This window comes from Erythrolamprus reginae, chromosome Z (genome assembly GCF_031021105.1).
Source record: "Erythrolamprus reginae isolate rEryReg1 chromosome Z, rEryReg1.hap1, whole genome shotgun sequence".
Lineage (NCBI taxonomy): Eukaryota > Metazoa > Chordata > Lepidosauria > Squamata > Dipsadidae > Erythrolamprus > Erythrolamprus reginae.
In genome coordinates, this window is record NC_091963.1 from 6,788,866 (window position 1) to 6,811,418 (window position 22,553).

Consider the following 22,553-nt stretch of genomic DNA (forward strand, 5'->3'; position numbering starts at 1 on the left):
TAGATCCAACTAATTAAATTTAAAATCTAAAAAACCCCAAAACCATAAAAAACAGTCATTCCATTCGATCAACTTTCTCTCAACACATACATTGGCCAGGGGGCAAGAGTCTTAGAAACATAGAAGATTGAGGGCAGAAAAAGACCTCGTGGTCCATCTAGTCTGCCTTATACTATTTCCTGTATTTTATCTTAGGATGGATATATGTTTATCCCAGGCATGTTTAAATTCAGTTCCTGTGAATTTACCAATCACGGCTGCTGGAAGTTTGTTCCAAGCATCTACTACTCTTTCAGTAAAATAATCTTGCCAAGAATTTCTTTGCCATGTCTATGGCAAAGAAGGCCTCCAAGTTACATCAGTTGGACTCAGAGCCAAAACATATCCATGTTGGCATGGATGTGATACAAGCAATTCACTGTACAAAACATCCTAGCAATAGCATTTAGATTTATAGTCCTTTTATAGCCCTCTCTAAGCGGTTTACAGAATCAGCCTCTTGACCCCAACAATCTGGGTCCTCATTTTACCCACCCCGGAAGGATGGAAGGCTGAGTCAACCTTGAGCTGGTGGTGAAATTTGATCTGCTGAACAACAGCTAGTGGTTAGCTGAATTTCTGGTTCTTTAATCATCTCTGTTGATCACAATCAACAGAAAGCCGGTCGCGAAGGGAGTATGAGGCTCCACCTACCTGCCCAGACACCACCATTTGGTTCTTTTAACTTCTGTGCATGACAAAGGGAAAGGGCTTTTAGTGACAATGCATCCACCTGGTTGTCTAAGCTGGCCTAGGAGGCAGAAGATTGACACCCTCTTCCCAAAGATGCCTTCAAAAGCAAAACATTATTTTGACCAAAATGTCCTGGTATTCTCCATTCATTCATTCATTCATTCATTCATTCATTCATTCATTCATTCATTCATTCATTCATTCGACTTATATGCTGCCCCTCTCCATGGGCTCAGGGTGTCTAGTTGACAGAACCTGGAGAAGGCCGAATTTGTGGGACCTAACCGGACGCTGGGATTTGTGCGGCAGAAGGCGGCCCTGCAAGTAATCTGGTCCTATGCTACGTAGGGCTTTTCTCAAGTGCATAAGCTAATAGTTGCACAGCTAAGGTAGCTTCCATTAATATCCCAGCTCTAGATATAAAGTTAGTCTTCTGCTGACAACAATTCATTTAGTGACCATTCAAATGTTACTGAAATGGCACTGAAAAAACTGTCTTGACTGTTTTTCACACAACGTTTGCAGCATCCCCATGGTTACATGATCACTATTTGGCCACTGGCTGATATTTATGACGGTTGCAATGTCATGCGATTCCCCCTCTTGAGGCTTTCTGACAAGCAAAGTCAATTGGGAAGCCAGATTCACTTAACAACCATGTTACTAACTTAACAACTGCAGCGATTCACTTGCAAAATGGAGCAAAACTCACTTAGCAAGCATCTCATCTAGCAACAATGAATCTGGGCTCAGTTGTGGTCAAGGGCTGCCTGGATTAAGCCATTTCTATATGAGTTTCTTTTAGGACTCAGGTGAAAACACACACAAAATAATGATTTTGAAAAGCATCTTCCTTCAGAGATGGTTATTATTGTTATTGTTTGTTGTTGTTATTATTATTAATAATAATAATAATAATAATAATAATAATAATAATAATAATAATAAGATTTGTATGCCCCCCTTCTCCAAAGACTCGGGGTGACTGGGGGTCCTTCACTGGGTTTGCCAGCAACACAACTGGCATTTGTATTTCTTTGAAGTAATTAGCACCAAAGTGTTTGGTCAAAGCAGTACACTGTTCTTAATTAGCAGTGGAACATCTTAATTTCTCAAGGAAAAGGCTTGATCCAGGGCATGTTGCCTTTTTATTCAATCCATTTCTATTAAAACTCTTTTGGCAAAGTTGCTAGTTGCTTCTCAAAAGTTTTTTTCTTTCCTCCCTGTTGTTTTTATTATGGTGTCAGGACAGAATGAACTAAGAGTGAAAAAACATTAAACGAGAAAAGTTTGTCTCTACACTAATGCAGTGTGTTTGTGTGTGTGTGTAGATGGGAGGAGTTGGTTTGTGTCTGCGCACACAGGTGTTTGAATACAGCTGTGTAACAGGCAGCTAATTAATTGTTGGAGCCTATAAAAGGCGCTGGGAGGGGGCATTCTTTCTTTCGCTTTTGGGCTCTTCCAGCAGGGAGCAGGTAATAACTTCGCAATGATAGAAAACTTTTATAACTTGTGTTATTTTTTAGGCAGTTATGCTGGCATCTTTATGATATTTCTTTGAGAAGTTTCAAAGTGGTTTCATGAATCCGTGGTTTATTTATTTATTTTCTTTAGTAACTTTAGTTCTTATTTTAAAAAAATTTCCTTGTGTTCTTCGTTTCTCATTTTTGCAGTTGGGAGGATTTTTTTTTTCTTTTAAAGCATTTTAAAACAATATTTGTATTCCTCTTGCTCTTTATGTCTTCAAATGTATTTTAAAATGCTGCCCAATATACAGTCTTTGCAACCATTTTCTGTGATGCATTTTACATGTTACTTTTAAGAATATTTGTATTTTTGCACAGACTTATATCTCCCTTTATCAACTGAAATGCAAAATTAGGATTATTATACATTCTAAGGAATGATTTTATTCATCCATTTGCTGGTGCGCTTCGGTACAAATAAAAAAGATCGGTTTCACTTATATACTTGCTGGAGTCACCTTTCCCCCCCTCTTTCTGGTAATTTAAGGACATAAGGGGCTTTCTTAAATTATTTTAATTTAAATTAATCTTAATTTCCAGACCAGGTTAATTTACTTTTGTGTAGATATTTTATCAAGCATGCGATTTACATGTCTAATATTAAGGTCAATTGTTTTACCACTTACTCTTTGCTACAGGTTTACTTTTTTTGATTAGAAGCTCTTTAAATTACAAGCGCTCTTAACTAAAAGCGGTTTTTCTCACGTTCGGCGACTTTAAGACGCGTGTGCTTCCAAGCTCCAACTCTCCCGGAGTTGCGTCTAATTTAAAGAGCTTATTCAAAACAAGCTAAAAATAGCGTTTCTCACGTTCGGCGACTTTAAAACGAGGATTTAAAATTCGCTCGTTTCAAAGTTGCCGGGCTCGGCCGGCCGTGGTGGGGTGTGGTGGGGGAACGGGACGGGATGATGCTTTAGCTCCGCGCTAGGAGTTGCGCGCGTAATTTAAAAATGCTTATTCACGCAACAAGCTAAAGCAGCGTTTTTTCAACTCTGGCCACTTCCAGCACCCACAATTCTACAGCCATGGAATTGAAGTCCACTCACTTCAAATTTTTGAGGTTGAAAAATGCTGCTTTTGCGGCTATGCTTAAAAAAATCCCTGCATACAATTTAAAGGGTTTGGTTCGGACCGGCAGTTAAAGCAGCCTTCCTCATTTTGGACATGAGCGGACTTAGAATTTCATAGCTATGGAATTGAATTCCACCCATTTTTACTGCTTTGCTTCCTTGCTCTTTCTCTTGTTGATTTATTATCGTTGCTGTTTTTGTTTAATTTCAGGCTGTCAATTTACCGACGACGTACCGTGAATCCGGCATCGAAAACTCACAATGGCAGGTTTTGGAGAGGTTATAAGGATGATTGGCGAGTTCGGGGCGTTTCACAAATGCTTGGTGCTGCTGCTTTGCACCCCAAGTTTCTTAACCCCTTTTCACATGTTTGGCCAAATCTTTATTAGTCTTGATGAGCCTCATCATTGCAATACCCAATGGATCCGAGCAATTAGCCCCAATGTAACCTTTGAACAGGAGTTGAGTCTGACCATTCCCAAGAGAAGCGATGGCTCTCTGGCTGAATGTTTTCGATTCACTCCGGTAGATTTTGTTTGTTTGTTTGTTTGTTTGTTTCTCTATCTATCTATCTATCTATCTATCTATCTATCTATCTATCTATTTATTTATTTATTGGATTTGTATGCCGCCCCTCTCTGCAGACTCGGGGCGGCTAACAACAGTAACAAAACAGTATAATCCAATACTAAAAACAGTTAAAAACCCATTATATAAAAAACCCAATCATACATACAGACATGTTATTGAATCTATCATTAAATATGGCCTCAATTCCACCCAGGACTGGGAACAGGGATGGGTGTATCCAACTATGAAAGTGCCAACATTGGTTACCGAGGTATGTGCTTCGCTGCATTCTTTTTAAGTGCAAAACGATTCTGTTTTGAAATCTTAGAGAATTGCACCCCCCTCTACAAAGCAATTGATGGAACTGGTGCAGCTTTCCTGTTACCCTAGAACAGTGATGGCAAACCTATGGCATGGGTGCCACAGGTACCATATCTGCTGTCACGCAAGCCGTTGCCCTAGCTCAGCTCCAATGTGCATGTGTGTGCCGGCCAGCTGAATTTTAGCTCACACAGAGGCTCTGTGAAGGCGTTTTTGGCTTCCAGGGAGCATCCAGAAGGGATGGCAGAGGACATTTTTAGCCAGGGAAGCCTTTGGAGCCTGGGGAGGGTGAAAAATGAGCCCACTGGGTCCACCAGAAGTTGGGAAACAGACCATTTCTGGCCTCCAGAAGGACTCTAGGGGGCAGGGAAGCTGTTTTTGACCTCCCCAGGCATTGAATTATGGGTGTGGGCACTCATGCGTACGCAACAGCACGCACGCAAGCTCTTTTGGCACCCGAGGGAAAAAAGGTTCGCCATCACTGCCCTAGAATGGTGGTTGGGGAATTCAGGAAGATAACTAAAACACAATTTATCTTTCCCCCCTCCCCCCTTTAGTTTGATCTCACCTGTGACCGAAGGTGCTTAAACAACATCTCCCAAACCATTTTCCTGGGGGGGCTACTGACTGGATCGCTGATCTTTGGCTCACTGAGTGACAGGTAAAGTAAGATGACTCACGCACACAAGTTGTTCCCGGGGTGGGTGGGTGATGGGGTGGTTTAGCAGTTTATGCAGGGCATCAGAAAGAGGTTCACAAAGAACTTTCTCCAAAAGTTCAAGAGGGCTTCTGTGCCTGCAATCCACATCCTGCCTCTTTTTAGGCAAGGTTACTTCTGATTCCCACGTCCTTCAGCTTTTGTTTTGTTTTGTTTTCAAAGGTGCACCCATGGCTGCTTTGTTGGTGATGGTCCTCTCCTCTTTCCTTTAATTTTTTCCCAGCATGATGGAGACCCGTATGTTTTCATAACGTCCCCCCACATTTCATCATCAAGATCAGGGGTCCCCAAACTTTTTACACAGGGGGCCAGTTCACTGTCCCTTGGACTGTTGGAGGGCCGGACTATTAAAAAAAACTATGAACAAATCCCTATGCACACTGCACATACCTTGTTTTAAAGTAAAAAACAAAATGGGAACGTACTATTTAGAGGGGGGGAGAAGATCTGAAATTCATATATGTTTATGTTTTGTTTTTAATTTTCTTTTGTTAACATCTGATTGGCTATACAAGGTTTTCTTGGCTTATGAAAAATGTATAAAGAAAGAAGGAAACACTTTGGCATAATGGTTAATAAATTAGAAATATAATTGGTGTTGCACTTTTTGAAGGAACATTAAGGAGGAAATTTAATTAAAAGAAAATGAATGTAACTGGATGACAAAATTAGAAAAAAAACCTTTTGCAACTTTTTTGATGATTGATATTAGTTACTAACAAAATACCGCATTTTATTCATGGAAAATTAGATGGTACACTGTGTTGTTTGAATGTATGTTGAGAGAAAAATAAAAAAAAATTACACCCCCCCCAAAACAGTCCTTCCTTCCTCTGTCCCTCCGTTTCATTCTTCCTTCCTTCCTTCCTTCCTTCCTTCCTTCCTTCCTTCCTTGTTCCCTCCATTTCTCCTTCTTTCCTTCCTTCCTCCCCTCCTTCATTCCTCTCCACTTCTCCTTCCCTCCCTCTCTTTCTCTTTTCTTTCTTTCTCTCTCTCTTTTCCCTGTGCTCTTGTCACTCACTGGCGGGCCGGATAAATGGCCTCAGTGGCCCGCATGTGGCCCGCGGGCCGTAGTTTGGGGACCACTGATCAAGATAGTTGGGGGAAAGATCAAAAGCAACATGAGAAAATATCATTTTACTGAAAGAGTAGTAGATCCTTGGAACAAACTTCCAGCAGACGTGGTAGATAAATCCACAGTAACTGAATTTAAACATGCCTGGGATAAACATATATCCATCCTAAGATAAAACACAGGAAATAGTATAAGGGCAGACTAGATGGACCACGAGGTCTTTTTCTGCCGTCAGACTTCTATGTTTCTATGTTTCTATGTTTCTAAGATGGTGGTGACCAAATACACAGGATCAAGACCCTCTCTGTATACGAAGGATAGAGCCTTGGTTCTGTGCTTATGGTTGCCATCTGGACTTCGTTTTTTCAACCTCTTCTTGAAGATGTTCCGGTCCAGCTTTGTTTGCTAGGGGGAAGGGGAGAAACTTACCTTTTTTCTAGGAAAAACAGCACCTATAAACGCGTACTTCCATTCTGAGCATTACCGCTGAGTCTTCTTGTAACAGGTGGCATTGTTTCCTCCAGGGTTGGAAGTCAAATGTCCATCCTAGTTGCCCTGTTCATCATGGGATTCTTCTGCACGGTTGTAAGTCTGGTGCCCCATTTGTCCGTTTACATTGCCCTGAGGTTCATCGTGGGAACAGCGCTAGCCGGGATCAGCATCGGCGTTACAGTTTTGAGTAAGTCCCACAAGCCCAAACTTCAGCTTCTTAAGCGATCACAACTTTTTGCTTTTCGAACAAATGCACAGTCACTTGATTTTTAAAAAAGATTTCAGGAAGTTCTCTTATATACAGGGTGCGTTCCAAAAGTAATGCAATTTTTTTTTAAAAAAAAAGTAATTTATTGAACAGATTTGCACAAACACTTAAAATTCTTCAAAGTACTTTTCCTTGGGTCTCTACACATTTTTTCTAGCGACTCTGCCATGACCGGTACGCGCCCTGGAAGGTGTCTGCAGGAACCTCTCGCAAGGTCTTCGTCACGGCTGATTGGATCTCTTCTATGGATGAAAAACAGGTCCCATTCAGGGCTGGGAACAAAAAGAAGTCTGCTGGAGCGATGTCAGGACTATGGGGGGGGGGCAGCATTGGCATCTGGTGTTTGGCCAGGAACTCGCGGACTCGTAGCATGTTGTGGTCAGGCACGTTTTTTTGTCCATAGAAGAGATCCAATCAGCCGTGACGAAGACCTTGTGAGAGGTCCCCGAAGACGCCTTTCAGGGCGCTTACCAGTCATGGCAGAGTTGCTGGAAAAAATGTGTAGAGGCCCAAGGTCAGTACTTTGAAGAACTTTAAGTGTTTGTGCAAATCTGTTCAACAAATTACTTTTTCTTTAAAAAATTGCATTACTTTTGGAACGCACCCTATATCACCTCGAGGTTTGACTACTGCAATGCTCTCTACATGGGGCTACCTTTGAAAAGTGTTCAGAAACTACAAATTGTACAAAATGCAGCCACGCGAGCAGTCATGGGACTACTCAGACATGTCCACATCTCTCCAACACTCTGTGGACTGCATTGGCTTCCAATTGGTTTCTGGTTATGACCTATAAAGCCCTACGTGGCATGGGACCAGATTACTTATGGGACTGCCTCCTGCTACATGACTCCCAGCGACCGGTCAGGTCCCACAGAGTCGGCCTTCTCCAGGTCCCGTCAACTAGACAATGTCGCTTGGCAGGACCTAGGGGAAGAGCCTTCTCTGTGAGGGCCCCGGCCCTCTGGAATCAACTCTCCCTGGAGATTTGTATTACCCCCACCTTCCTCGCCTTTCAAAAGAGTGTAAAGACTCACCTATGTCGCCAAGCTGGGGGTTATTAAGTTTAAGTTTATTGGATTTATATGCCGCCCCTCTCCGAGGACTTGGGGCGGCTTATAACATATTAAAAAGACAATATATATTGAAATCCAAATAATTAAAATTCAGTTACAATTAAAAAACTAAAATGCCAATTAAAATACATAATATAACCATTCAATCGACAAACATTCATCGACCGGGGTGGGGGTGGGGAGTATCTAATAACCTAATAATCTAATATTAGATTCTGCCCCTTGGCCAATGAATGTATAATGAGTTTGTTTGAATGGATATGAGTGTACTTTAATGGGTTTTTTTAATTTTGTAAATGTAACTTTTTAAAATGTAACTTTTAATTTAAGTTAACTGTATCTAGATGTATACAACCTTTTCTAGATGTTGTAAGCTACCCCGAGTCCTCAGAGGTGGGCGCATATAAATCTAATAAATAATAAGTAATATCATTTAAGATTTGGGGAGACTCCGAAGTTTCCAAATGTAGAGAGGCTCAGTGGCAGACTGTTAAAGGAGCCATTTATTCAACGTCCAGGGAGGGGAAAGGATTTCTTAATAGAAGATGAAGTGAGATGGAAAGGTTTCTTTTGTGAATTGAGAACTTGAGAGTTCTCCCAATTCTCTTTTAGGTTCACAGTGGGTCGGCCCATCTTATCGTCCGCAGGCACTGATCATCATCCATTGTGCCAATGCCCTTGGCCAGATGACTCTTGCTGGCGTGGCCTACCTTGTCCGTGACTGGCGGCTGTTTCAGATCATAACCTCGGCCCCTGCCTTTCTCATATTTTTATACGCTTGGTAAGTCTCCCGCATTTATGCTAGAACAAATTTGCATCTTCAGGGGTTTTTTGGGGGGGGGCCCTCCAAAACCTGATTTGGATTTATATTTTTATATTTTTTTTATATTTATATTTTTGATTCAGATCAGTTTGATTTTTTTTTTCAATTTTATTTTACTGGAAGAGTAGTAGATGCTTGGAACAAACTTCCAGCAGACGTGGTTGGTAAATCCACAGTAACTGAATTTAAACATGCCTGGGATAAACATATATCCATCCTAAGATAAAATGCAAAAAATAGAATAAGGGCAGACTAGATGGATCATGAGGTCTTTTTCTGCCGTCAGTCTTCTATGTTTCTAATTTTTTGCTAACATAATTGTTGTCAATTTTGGCAATTTAAAAGGTCTGGACTTCAACTCCCAGAATTAAAGCCCTACATGGCATTGGGCCAGAATACATCCGGAACTGCCTTCTACCGCACGAATCCCAGCGGCCGATGAGGTCCCACAGAGTTGGCCTTCTCCGGGTCCCGTCGACCAAACAATGTCGTTTGGCGGGCCCCAGGGGAAGAGCCTTCTCTGTGGCGGCCCTGGCCCTCTGGGACCAACTCCCCCCAGAGATTAGAACGACCCCCACCCTCCTTGTCTTTTGCAAATTACTTAAGACCCACCTTTGTCGCCAGGCATGGGGGAGTTAAGTTATCTTTTCCCCCTAGGCTACTACAAGTTATGCATGGTATGTTTGTGTGTATGTTTGGTTTTTTTTTATAATAAGGGTTTTTTAGTTGTTTTTATTAATTGGATTGTTCATGTTGTTTTACCACTGTTGTTAGCCGCCCCGAGTCTGCGGAGAGGGGCGGCATACAAATCCAATAAATAATAATAATAATAATAATAATAATAATAATAATAATAATAATAATAATAATAATAATTCCCAGGCCCCTAAGCATGGGGCGTTGAAGTCCAGACTTCTTAAAATTAATAAAACACTGGTCTGCAAGAAGGTACCCAGCTGTTCTTGCTATTTAAACTCTCAAAGGGGGAACCTTTAAGTTCCTCACCTCCCCAACTTCATTTCCACTTCTTATTTGTGTTTTTATCTATGGCAGGGTCCTTCCCAATTCTGCGAGATGGCTCGTAACCAAAAGGAGAATAAACGAAGCGAGAGACGTCATTATAAGAGGTGCTAACACGAACAGACGAACCGTCCATGAAGATGTCCTTAATCAGGTGCCAAAGGCGTGATTATTATTATTATTATTTTAAATGATTTTTATTTACATATAAACAATCGCACAGACAAACATTTACAACTTACAGTACATTACTTACAGTACGGACAAAAAATTAAAAGACGAGTGTGTAATATATCTCCTCTCCCCTCCTGAGGCTGGCTTAATTGACAGCATCCTTAATTTAATTCTTAGCAGTATTGTAACCAGTGGTCAATAGTATATAGCAGTGGTCCCCAAACTACGGCCTGTGGGCCACATGCGGCCCACTGAGGCCATTTATCCGACCTGCCAGTGAGTGACAAGAGCACAGGGAAAAGAGAGAGAGAAAGAAAGAAAAGGGAAAGAGAGGGAGGGAAGGAGAAGTGGAGAGGAATGAAGGAGGGAAGGAAGGAAGGAAGGAAAGAAGGAGAAATGGAGGGAACAGGGAAGAAAGGAAGGAAGGAAGGAAGAATGAAACGGAGGGACAGAGGAAGGAAGGACTGTTTTGGTGTGTGTGTGTAATTTTTTAAACATTTTCTCTCAACATACATTCAAACAACACAGTGTACCATCTAATTTTCCATGAATAAAATGTGGTATTTTGTTAGTAACTAATATCAATCATCAAAAAAGGTTTTTTTTCTAATTTTGTCATCCAGTTACATTCATTTTCTTTTAATTAAATTCCCTCCTTAATGTTCCTTCAAAAAGTGCAACACCAATTATATTTCTAATTTATTAACCATTATGCCAAAGTGTTTCTTCTTTCTTTATACATTTTTCATAAGCCAAGAAAACCTTGTATAGCCAATCAGATGTTAACAAAAGAAAATTAAAAACAAAACATAAACATATATGAATTTCAGATCTTCTCCCCCCTCTAAATAGTACGTTCCCATTTTGTTTTTTACTTTAAAACAAGGTATGTGCAGTGTGCATAGGGATTTGTTCATAGTTTTTTTTAATAGTCCGGCCCTCCAACAGTCCAAGGGACAGTGAACTGGCCCCCTGTGTAAAAAGTTTGGGGACCCCTGGTATATAGTATGCAATATTACATTATTTGGTTTTTGTTTTACTATTTGAAATCTTGTATTCTATTAACTAAACATAGAAAAGAGTTATATTAAAGTTTAATTCTTAAGTTGATTCTTAATAATCAAAGGCGTGATTATTTTTTTGAGGAACATTTTAGAATAGAACGCTTTGAAGAAGGAGTTTGTAATTGGCTTTATTACTCCTTTCCAGGTATCCCTCCACTTGCAGGCATTCGTGTAGCGACTATTCCAAATCACAACAACTCTGAAAAATAGTGACTTACTACTTGCACTTAGGACTGCCACACAGCATCCTAACCAAACTTTGGGAGCTTGGCAGCCACAATATATTTACAAGACAGTAACCATGAAATTTGACTAATGTTCTGCCTTCTATTATTTGCTCGTTCCAGTTGGCTCCGGAAGAGACAGTGCCACGTAGAAGCAACCTGGACCTTTTCAGAAAGTCGCACCTGAGGAACATGACTTTGATCTTGGCTTGGATGTGGTAAGTCTTCTTTAAAAGAAGACCTTGGTTATTGCAACACACTCTACATGGGGCTACCCTTGTTCGGAGAATGCAAATAATCCAGAATGCAGCTGCGGAAGCTGCTCGGTTCACCCATATAACACCTTTGCTCTGTGAGTTGCACTGGCTTCCTATTAGTCTCTGGGCACAATTCAAGGTGTTGGTTATGACCTATAAAGCCCTTCATGGCACCGGACCAGAATATCTCCGGGACCGCCTTCTGCCGCACGAATCCCAGCGACCAGTTAGGTCCCACAGAGTGGGCCTTCTCCGGGTCCTGTCGACTAAACAATGTCGTTTGGCGGGACCCAGGGGAAGAGCCTTCTCTGTGGCGGCCCTGACCCTTTGGAACCAACTCCCCCCCAGATATCAGAGTTGCCCCCACCCTCCTTGCCTTTCGCAAGCTCCTTAAAACCCACCTCTGTCGTCAGGCATGGGGGAATTGACATGTATGATTGGTTTTTAAATTGGGGTTTTAAATTAACTTAAACTTAAATATTGGATTTGTTTACATTGTATTATTATTGCTGTGAGCCGCCCTGAGTCTGCGGAGACGGGCAGCATACCAATCTGATTAATAAATAAATAATAAATAAATAAAGCCCTAAATGGCTCAGGGCCAGACTATTTATGGGACTGTCTATTGCCACATACCTCCCAGATACCGATAAGAGGTCACAGAGTTGACCTCCTCCAGGTCCTATCAACTAAACAATGCATGTTGGCAGGGCTGCAGGGGAGGGCCTTCTCTGTGGCTGCCCCAGCTCTATGGAATCAACTCCCGCCCCCCCCTGATGTCCAAACTGCACCCACCCTACTGGCCTTCCGCAAGGCCACGAAGACCTGCCTTTGCCGGCAGGCCTGGGGGGTCATAAATTAACAACCATCATGGCCAAATCTTATGAAAGGTATGTATGCATGTTGTCTTGATTGTTTAATTATGAGTTTTGTAGTTTCAGGTTGTATATTCAACTTCTTTTTATTGTTTTTGTATTTATGTTGTTGTTGTAAATCGCCCTGAGTCCTTTGGGACTGGGAGGCATGGAGGTCGAATTAAATAAAAAGGCATTTTTGAAAAAGCCCCCCGCACAAGGGGGCGTACATAAGTGCACTGGTGTGCCTTTCGTCCCCTGTCCAATTGTCTTTCCTTTCTTTCACCTATCATATATATTCTCTTCCTTTCACATATCCTCTCCTCTAAGTTCACTTTTACCCTTATATATATTACCGCATGTCTATTTTTATTCCTATGTATTTGTGTATTGGACAAATGAATAAATAAATAAAACAAAGCAGATTGTATTTTCATTTTTTAAAAAAAATATTTTGATTGATTTTCAAAAAAGAGAGACAAAAACATACAACATTAAACATTTAAGGAGCTACCATTGCTCCGCTTATCATGGAAGTCTAACTATTACAGAAATATAAAAAACCTAACTGTAGTCAGATCAAAGCAGAAATACCACACATGTAAGTTACATTCTTATTGAATTCAACTCTATTTTTATAATATTAAACTTATTATTCAAATTTCTTTATATTTTAAGATATTCTATACTTAAACAAAAAAGGAAGGTTTATTAGTAATACAGAAAGAAAGAAAAACGAAAGAATATACACTTCTAAGTTAGTTATACTATATATTAATTGGGGGGGGCAGATTGTATTTTCAACCAGTGTTCCCTCTAATTTTTTTGGGGGGTGGGCGGAAAAGTATAGTGTCTGAGCAGCAGTCCCTTTGGGACTGGGCGGCACAGAAATAATAAATAAACAAACAAACAAACAAACAAATAAATAAAAAAAACACCCTGTTTTGCCTCAGAGAATTTCAAAATAAAATACTGCACTGTGTGTCTATAACTGAGCTCATAAGGCAACTCTCATAGGGCAACTCATAGGGCAACTCTATCAATATCAAAATGCTACTTAAATAGTTGAGCTAGTTTCAAACTAGATTTTGATTTTCTTTCTCTCTTCCTTACTCCCATTCTTTTTCTTTCTCTTTTCCTTCCTCTCTTTTTTCTATCTGTTTCTCTCTCTTCCTCTCTTCCTCTCTCTCTCCTTCCCTCTCACTCTTTCCCTCTCGGCTTCTGGGCAGGTTTGGAAAACTCTGAGTTGATGATGATTTTTAAGTGAGCGATTGCTCACTGCTCAGCTTAGAGGGAACTATGTTTTCAACGCAATGTCCATGAAACCGATGCACCCTCTTAGAGGAGCTTTCTCTTCTGGTCCTACCTTCAGGTTTGTGGACAGTTTGGTGTATTGTGAAGTGAGTTTTCACGTCGGGGATTTCGGGCTGAACATCTACTTGACCCAACTCGTCTTTGGAGCCGTGGAAATCCCTTCCCGCATCCTCTCCATTTTTCTGCTCCAATGCATCGGAAGGAAGACGTGCCAGTGCTATTGGCTCATCCTGGGCGGAATCAGCTGTGTGATTATTTGCGTCACCCCCAAAGGTGAGATATTTGGGAACCCAAAAAATAGCAAGGTGATGTTGGGATGGCGGGCGATTTAATTTTAGCAGGATCGATGGTTAAGGACTCAGGGATGGGTTGCTGCCAGTTTGAACCATTATCCCGTTTGCTGAATCGACAGTGATGGCTGGCCTGGCCATGACCCCGAACCACTTCTCCAGTCGCCACTCCTTGAAAGCGCCATGCAACTGACCCCTTGTACTTGTGCAGAAGCTTCTGGACACCTTCTGCAAACGTGCAAGGGGTCTTTTGTGTAGTGCACACACTTCTGACGCGATACGGACCAGCCTGAAAATGACCCCGAACCACTTCTCCAGTCGCCACTCATTGAAAGCACCATGCAAACCATCCCTTGTACTTGTGCAGAGGCTTCTGCACACTTTCTGCAAATGTGCAAGGGGTCTTTTGCGTAGTGCACACACTTCTGACGCAATACGGACCGGCATTAAAATGACCCCGAACTGCTTCCCCAGTCGCCACTCCTTGAAAGCGCCGTGCAAACGACCCCTTGTATTTATGCAGAGGCTTCTGCACACCTTCTGCAAACGTGCAAGGGGTCTTTTGTGTAGTGCACACACTTCTGACGCATACGGACCGGCCTGGCCATGACCCCGAACCGCTTCTCCAGTTGCTGCTCCATGAAAGCGCCATGCAAGGTACCTATTGTATTTGTGCAGAGGCTTCTGGACACATTCTGCACGTGTGCAAGGGGTCTTTTGCATAGTGCACACACTTCAGACGCGATACGGACTGGCCTGGTCATGACCCTGAACCGCTTCTCCAGTCGCCACTCCTTGAAAGCGCCATGCAAACGACCCCCTGTATTTGTGCAGAGGTTTCTGCACACGTGCAAGGGGTCTTTTGCGTAGTGCACACACTTCTGACGCAATACGGACCGACATTAAAATGACCCCGAACTGCTTCCCCAGTCGCCACTCCTTGAAAGCGCCGTGCAAACGACCCCTTGTATTTATGCAGAGGCTTCTGCACACCTTCTGCAAACGTGCAAGGGGTCTTTTGTGTAGTGCACACACTTCTGACGCGATACGGACCGGCCTGGCCATGACCCCGAACCGCTTCTCCAGTTGCTGCTCCATGAAAGCGCCATGCAAGGTACCTATTGTATTTGTGCAGAGGCTTCTGGACACATTCTGCACGTGTGCAAGGGGTCTTTTGCATAGTGCACACACTTCAGACGCGATATGGACTGGCCTGGTCATGACCCTGAACCGTTTCTCCAGTCGCCACTCCTTGAAAGCGCCATGCAAACGACCCCCTGTATTTGTGCAGAGGTTTCTGCACACGTGCAAGGGGTCTTTTGCGTAGTGCACACACTTCAGACGCAATACGGACTGGCCTTAAAACGACCCCGAACCGCTTCTCCAGTCGCCACTCCTTGAAAGTGCCATGCAAACGACCCCTTGTACTTGTGCAGAGGCTTCTGCACACCTTCTGCAAATGTGCTTGGGGACTTTTGTTTAGTGCACACACTTCTGACGCGATACGGACCGGCCTGGTCATGACCCCGGACCGCTTCTCCAGTCGTTGCTCCATGAAAGCGCCATGGAAATGACCCCATTGTATTTGTGCAGAGGTTTCTGCACACGTGCAAGGGGACTTTTGCATAGTACACACACTTCAGACACGATATGGATCAGCCTTAAAATGACCCCGAACCACTTCTCCAGTCGCAGTTCCTTGAAAGCGCCATGCAAATTCTGTATTTCTGCAGAGGCTTCTGCACACCTTCTGCAAATGTGCAAGAGGTCTTTTGTGTAGTGCACACACTTAATGCGATACGGACCGGCATGATCATGACCCCGAACCGCTTCTCCAGTCGTTGCTCTATGAAAGTGCCATGCAAAGTACCTTTTGTATTTGTGCAGAGGCTTCTGGACACCTTCCGCACGTGTGCAAGGGGTCTTTTGCGTAGTGCACACACTTCAGACGCGATACGGACTGGCCTGAAAATGACCCCAAACGCTTCTCCAGTCGCCACTCCTTGAAAGCGCCATGCAAACGACCCCTTGTACTTGTGCAGAGGCTTCTACACACCTTCTGCAAACGTGCAAGGGGTCTTTTGCATAGTTCACACACTTCAGACGCGATACGGACTGGCCTGAAAACGACCCCGAACCGGTTTATCAGTTGCCGCTCCTTGAAAGCGCCATGCAAACGATCCCTTGTATTTCTGCAGAGGCTTCTGAACACCTTCTGCATACCTGCAAGGGGTCTTTTGTGTAGTGCACACACTTCTGATGCAATACGGACCTGCCTGACCACGACCCCGAACCGCTTCACCAGTCGCTGCTCCTTGAAAGCGCCATGCAAAGGACCCCTTGTATTTGTGCAGAGGCTTCTGCAAACCTTCTGCATACCTGCAAGGGGTCTTTTGTGTAGTGCACACACTTCTGATGCGATATGGCCGCGACCCGGAACCACTTCGCCAGTCACTGCTCCTTGAAAGCGCCATGCAAAGGACCCCTTGTATTTGTGCAGAGGCTTCTGGACACCTTCTGCACATGTGCAAGGGGTCTTTTGTGTAGTGCACACACTTCAGATGCGATATGGACTGGCTTGAAAACGACCCCGAACCGCTTCTCCAGTCGCCGCTCCTTGAAAGCGCCATCCAAACGACCCCTTGTATTTGTGCAGAGGCTTCTGCACACCTTCTGCATACCTGCAAGGGGTCTTTTGTGTAGTGCACACACTTCTGTTGCAATATGGCCGCAACCCAGAACCGCTTCTCCGGTCATTGCTCCTTGAAAGTGCCATGTAAAGTACCTATTGTATGTGTGCAGAGGCTTCTGGACACCTTCTGCAAACGTGTAAGGGGTCTTTTGTGTAGTGCACACACTTCTGACGCGATACGGACTGGCCTTAAAACAACCCCTAACCGCTTCTCCAGTCATTGCTCCTTGAAAGCGCCATGCAAAGGACCCCTTGTATTTGCGAAGAGGCTTCTGCACACCTGCAAGTGGTCTTTTGCATAGTGCATACACTTCTGACGCAATACGGACCGTTAAGTAGAACCTACCTGTGGTTTAAGTGCCATAAAAGTTGTTTTTGACCCTAAGCCAGTGGTTCTCCACCTTTCTAATGCTGCGACCACTTAGTACAGTTCCTCATGTTGTGGTGACCCCCAACCATAAGTCTAGCGCCAATTCTCCCAAAAGAGCTTTAAGCTGATTGGCACGGTTAACGCCTGATTGGTTGGATTGTAAAAATATGTTCCAAGGCGCCAGAATAGAAGCTGTAGTTCCTACGGTAACACCGTGAAGAGTTTGTCTTTTCCCTTGGTCTTAGGCGACCCCAGTGAAACAGTCGTTCGAGTCACCCCATAGGGGTCTCGACCCCCAAGTTGAGAACCACTGCTTTAAGCTGTCACATTGGGGTTTTTTCTCTCTCCACCAAGATCTGTTTCCAACCTGGTCCGTCATCTCTTGCAAAGGTGCTCCTTTTTACCACTGTAACCTTTTCTCTTTCCTTCCATCTTTTTTCAGCCTTAAAGTCCAGATCCTTGAGTCAAACTCTTAATTTATGTTTTCCAATTTTGTATTTTCTCTTCGGTGGCATCTCATGGGTGACTTAAGCCTTCCTGATTAGTTGCAGGAATTCAGCAAGTGACTAAAACCTTCTCCTGGGAAGGTCACGGAAACCAACCAAAACCCCACTCATGGGTTTGCGTGAGCCCAAGTTTGAAGCTTTCAAATGTAACCTCTCAAGTTAGTTCTTCCCTTTCTCACCTCATCGATTTTTCCTCCCCAGAATTCCCTCTGATCATCACTGTCCTAGCCGTGATTGGAAAATCAGCTATGGCTGCTTCTCTTTCAACCACCTACCTGTTTTCTGCTGAGATATTTCCCACCGTTTTCAGGTAAAGATATTATCCATGAATTTATGTTATTTATTTACTTAGTAACTAGATTTATTATTATTATTATTATTATTATTTATTAGATTTGTATGCCGCCCCTCTCCGTAGACTCGGGGCGGCTCACAACAATAACAAGAACAATGTAAGAACAAATCTAATAATTTAAAAAACCCCATTATTAAAAGCAAACATACACACAAACAAACATACCATGTATAAACTGTATAGGCCCGGGGGAGATGTCTCAGTTGCCCCATGCCTGACGGCAGAGATGGGTCTTAAGAACTTTACGAAAGGCAAGGAGGGTGGGGGCAGTTCTAATCTCCGGGGGGAGCTGGTTCCAGAGGGTCGGGGCCTCCACAGAGAAGGCTCTTCCCCTGGGACCCGCCAGACGACATTGTTTAGTCGATGGGACCCGGAGAAGGCCAACTCTGTGGGACCTAACCGGTCGCTGGGATTCGTGCGGCAGAAGGCAGTCCCGGAGGTATAAAGACATCCAGATTGATTCTGGGCAGCACAAAACCAGGGAGCCAGGGTGGCGCAGTGGTTAGAGTACAGGGCTGCAGGCTACTTCAGCTGACTGCTAGATGTAGTTCAGCAGTACAAATCTCACCACCGGCTCAGCCTTCCACGGTGGGTAAAATGAGGACCCAGATTGTTGGGGGCAAGAGTTTGATTCTGTAAACAGTGGGCTGTAAAAGTACCACGAAGCGGTATATAATATCTAGATTCTGTTCTGTCTGGGTCCCCCCAGACGCCAACACCAACCAAAAAGAGTATCCAGACACACTGGTAAAAAGCAAAGGCAGTTTATATACTGGAAAGCAAACACAGGTAACAAAAACTGTTCTTACAGACAGGAACACTATGAAGCTTCACAGAGGTTTCACGAAGGCCAGGCAATAAAACAGGATTCTTGCTGGCAAAAACAACTCTGGAGATAATAAAACCCACGCCTCCCCCAAGTCTTCCAGACTTCTAGGCCACAAGCCAAGATCAGAGACGCCGAGAATCGAAGCAAGGTCACAGGACTCCCAGTTGATAACTCTCCACAAGACTGTAAGGGCGGGCCTGCCTTTTCAACCCTGCTGAGGAGAACCACACCCAAACCCAGCTGTTGCCAATTCAGGGATGGAAATACCTTTCTAATTGGCCCCGTCTTTGAGCTGCACGTCGCTGCCTCATGTCTATTATAGCCTGTGCGTCTTCATCCAATGAATCCAGGCTACTAGCTGGGGAGAGCCCCCCCCCGGGGGGTCTCAGGCTGCTCTCCCTCCTCCTCTTCCTGACATTCCTCTCCCCCGTCTGCCTGGTCCTCCCCCTCCTGTTCACTGTCCTCCTCCTCTGGGCATGGATCCGGCAGAGATCCAGCCGGTCCCTGAGGAGCCTCAGGCTGAATCACAACAGATTCTATTGCTGTAAAACGACAAACAACAAACACCCCCCCCCCCAAGAATTGTGCCCTCCCAAACTTAGAATAAATGCAACACGTAATTTAATTGCCAGTGGTGTTTTTCAAACTTGCAAACTTTTAAGATATGTGGACTCCAGCTTCCAGGATACCCTTGAAGAGAAGAAGTTCACATTGTTTGCTTTCTGGTGTATTTTAATCTGAAAACGTTTCAGGTTGGCTGACCCCATTTCTTTCACTCTCTTGCTTCCACCAGACAATTCGGCCTTGGCGTGTGCTCCACGTCTGCCCGTGTGGCGGGAATCCTTGCACCATTGCTTGGCATGTTGTCCGTATACCACATGGCTATTCCCATGTTCCTCTGTGGAAGCGCATCGCTGGTTGCTGGAATCCTGTGCTGTTTCCTCCCTGAGACGCGCAACACGGGTCTTCGGGATGGGCCAACTGACCCTGAAGCCCCACCAACCCGGGAGTGAGTTTATTAAGTGTTATTTGTTTCTTGAGTTCATGTGGCTGCCAAACTCTCAACCCCCTTGGGGTAAGTGGCTTACCATATTAACGTGGTGATGGTTGTCCCAAATATGCTATTTACAATAACAATAACGACAGAGTTGGAAGGGACCTTGGAGGTCTTCTAGTCCAACCCCCTGCTTAGGCAGGAAATCCTACACTACTTCAGACAGATGGTTATCCTAACATCTGCTTAAAAACTTCTAGTGTTGGAGCATTCACTACTTCTAGTGGCAAGCTGTTCGACTGATTAATTGTTCTCACTGTCAGGAAATTTCTCTTTAGTTCTAAGTTGCTTCTCTCCTTGTTTAGTTTCCACCCATTGCTTCTTGTCCTGTCCTCAGGTGCTTTGGAGAATAGTTTGACTCCCTCTTCTTTGTGGCAACCCCTGAGATATTGGAATAGTGTTATCATGCCTCCCCTGGTCCTTCTTTTCATTAAACTAGAGTTCCTGCAATAGTTCTTCATTTGTTTTAGCCTCCAGTCCCCAGTCATCTGTACTCTTTTTAGAGCCTCAACATCCTTTTCTCATCATGGCGACCAAAACTGGATGCTAATATTCCAAGTGTGGCCTTACCAAGGCCTTGTAAAGTGGTATTAACACTTCACGTGATCTTGACTCTATCCCTCTGTTAATGCAGCCTAGAACTGTGTTGGCTTTTTTGGCAGCTGCTGCACACGGCTGGCTCCTATTTAAATGGTTGTCCGCTAGGACTCCAAGATCCTGTTCACAGTTACTACTGTTGAGCAAGGCACCACATATACTGTACCTGTGCATTTGGTTTTTCTTGCCTAAATGTAGAACCTGACTTTTTTCCACCGCTGAATTTCATGTTGTTAGACAGTGCCCATTGTTATGTATCAAAAATCTTCAAGAGGCAACTGGACTTTGTATTTTCCTTGAAGACATTTTGCGACTCACCCAAGAAGCTGTTCCTCCTCCTTCTTCTTCTCACCTTCTTCCTTCCTTCCTTCCAAACTCTGTTATTTTCTGAAGCTTTTCAGATAAGAAACAAAATGTTTTAAAAGAAAAACAAAGACAGCTGCCCTTTGGGGAAAAAAGGACCTTTGGGACAGAGAGAAAGAGAAAACAAACATTCAAGTGAAGATTCCAACTTTCTTTAAGATGGTGACTATTTCAAAGTCTGTCTACTGCTGTTTTTTTCTCAATCTTTGCCCCTTTTAGATAGCTGGACTTTTTATTAATTTTTTATTTATTTATTTATTTATTTATTTATTTATTTATTTATTTATTTATTTATTTATTTATTTATTTATTTATTTATTTATTTATTTATTTATTTATTTATTTATTTATTTATTTATTTATTTATTTATTTATTTATTTATTTATTTATTTATTTATTTATTTATTTTGTCCAATACACAATGAGGGTTTTAGTGGGTATATATCTATATACACATAGTAAAATACATGATGAAGGTTATAGAGGAGATACTCATGGTAAAATATATCTAAGAAAGAATAGAAAAGAAGGTATAGTAATAGAACATTATTATATTATTATTATTATTATTATTATTATTATTATTATTATTATTATTATTATTAATTGGATTTGTATGCCGCCCCTCTCCGCAGACTCGGGGCGGCTAACAACAGCAGTAAAACAGTACAACAAAATCCAATACTAAAAAACAGTTTAAAACCCATTATATAAAAACCAATCATACATACAAACATACCATACATAAAATTGTGAAGGCCTAGGGGGAAAGTGTATCTTAGTTCCCCCATGCCTGGCGGCAGAGGTGGGTTTTAAGCAGCTTACGAAAGGCAAGGAGGGTGGGAGCAATTCTAATCTCTGGGGGGAGTTGGTTCCAGAGGGTCGGGGCCGCCACAGAGAAGGCTCTTCCTCTGGGTCCCGCCAAGCGACATTGTTTGGTTGACGGGACCTGGAGAAGGTCGACTCTGTGGGACCTAATCAGTCGCTGGGATTCGTGCGGGAGAAGGCGGTACCTGAGATATTCTGGCCCGGTGCCATGAAGGGCTTTATAGGTCATAACCAACACTTTGAATTGTGACCGGAAACTGATCGGCAACCAATGCAGACTGCAGAGTGTTGGAGTAACATGGGCATATCAATGAAAGAATAGAAGAAGAGATATAGGAATAGAAGGAAGGTATAGGAGATATAGGAGAGCAGTAGGACAGGGGACAGAAGGCACTCTAGTGCACTTGTACTCGCCCCTTACTTCAACTACCTGGGTTTTTTTTCCTTTTAGGATCGCGGTGATTTACAGCATTTCTTGTCAGCTGGAAGCCACAGCTGAAGGAGAAGAAGTCCCAGATGAAGGAGCTATAGGGAGAAGCTATGTGTAGAACAAAGAAGTGTATTGAGTATTGCACTTTGCAAGCCATAAGTTGGCTTGATCATCATAAATGTAATTGATCTTGCATCTTATCCAGAACTATTATAATCATTGTATAAAACTGACATAATATTTTCACATTGGGTGTCTTATTTTAGACGTGGGGTGCACATAACCTTGGGCTGCAACTGCCCTCTTGACGTTCAGCAGGATTAAATGGGCTGCAACTGCCCTCTTAACATCCAGCGAAATTAAATGGTGATTTTAATATCCTTTGTATCTGCATATCAATAAAACTGCATTATAAAAATAGTTGCTGCTGTCTAATGTTTTTTTCTTTTAAATTTTGTATTGATTAAAATAATCACGTTCATTAGCTGGTGTTTGCTTGGGATTGGAAACTCGGTGGGTGAGAATAATTTTATACGCTGCTCAAAAAAATAAAGGGAACACTTAAACAACACAATATAACTCCAAATAAATCAAACTTCTGTGAAATCGAACTGTCCACTTAGGAAGCAACACTAATTGACAATCCATTTCACATGCTGT

General features: G+C 42.9%; 1 protein-coding gene across 2 annotated transcripts; it reads left to right on the top strand.

The window, feature by feature from the left end:
- Positions 1-2,090: 2,090 nt before the first annotated feature.
- On the top strand, positions 2,091-22,313 carry LOC139153091 (solute carrier family 22 member 13-like). Of its 2 annotated transcripts, XM_070726668.1 has the most exons (11): positions 2,091-2,207; positions 3,540-3,592; positions 4,777-4,880; positions 6,537-6,691; positions 8,461-8,629; positions 9,725-9,845; positions 11,277-11,371; positions 13,637-13,851; positions 17,638-17,746; positions 19,414-19,629; positions 21,915-22,313. In XM_070726668.1, exons 2-11 carry the CDS (start codon positions 3,590-3,592, stop codon positions 22,009-22,011), a joined length of 1,284 nt encoding a protein of 427 aa, XP_070582769.1. In that variant the 5' UTR covers positions 2,091-2,207; positions 3,540-3,589; the 3' UTR covers positions 22,012-22,313. The 2 variants fall into 2 exon arrangements, with proteins under 2 accessions (XP_070582769.1, XP_070582770.1); XM_070726669.1 differs by lacking the exons at positions 2,091-2,207; positions 3,540-3,592 and adding an exon at positions 4,128-4,169.
- The last annotated feature ends 240 nt before the right edge of the window (positions 22,314-22,553 follow it).

Coding starts and splice junctions, on each gene's coding strand:
- LOC139153091 (XM_070726669.1), top strand. CDS start 4,143: ATGAAAGTGCCAACATTGGTTACCGAG. Junction 6,692..8,460: donor CATCGGCGTTACAGTTTTGA/GTAAGTCCCACA, acceptor ATTCTCTTTTAG/GTTCACAGTGGGTCGGCCCA. Junction 19,630..21,914: donor GAAGCCCCACCAACCCGGGA/GTGAGTTTATTA, acceptor TTTTCCTTTTAG/GATCGCGGTGATTTACAGCA.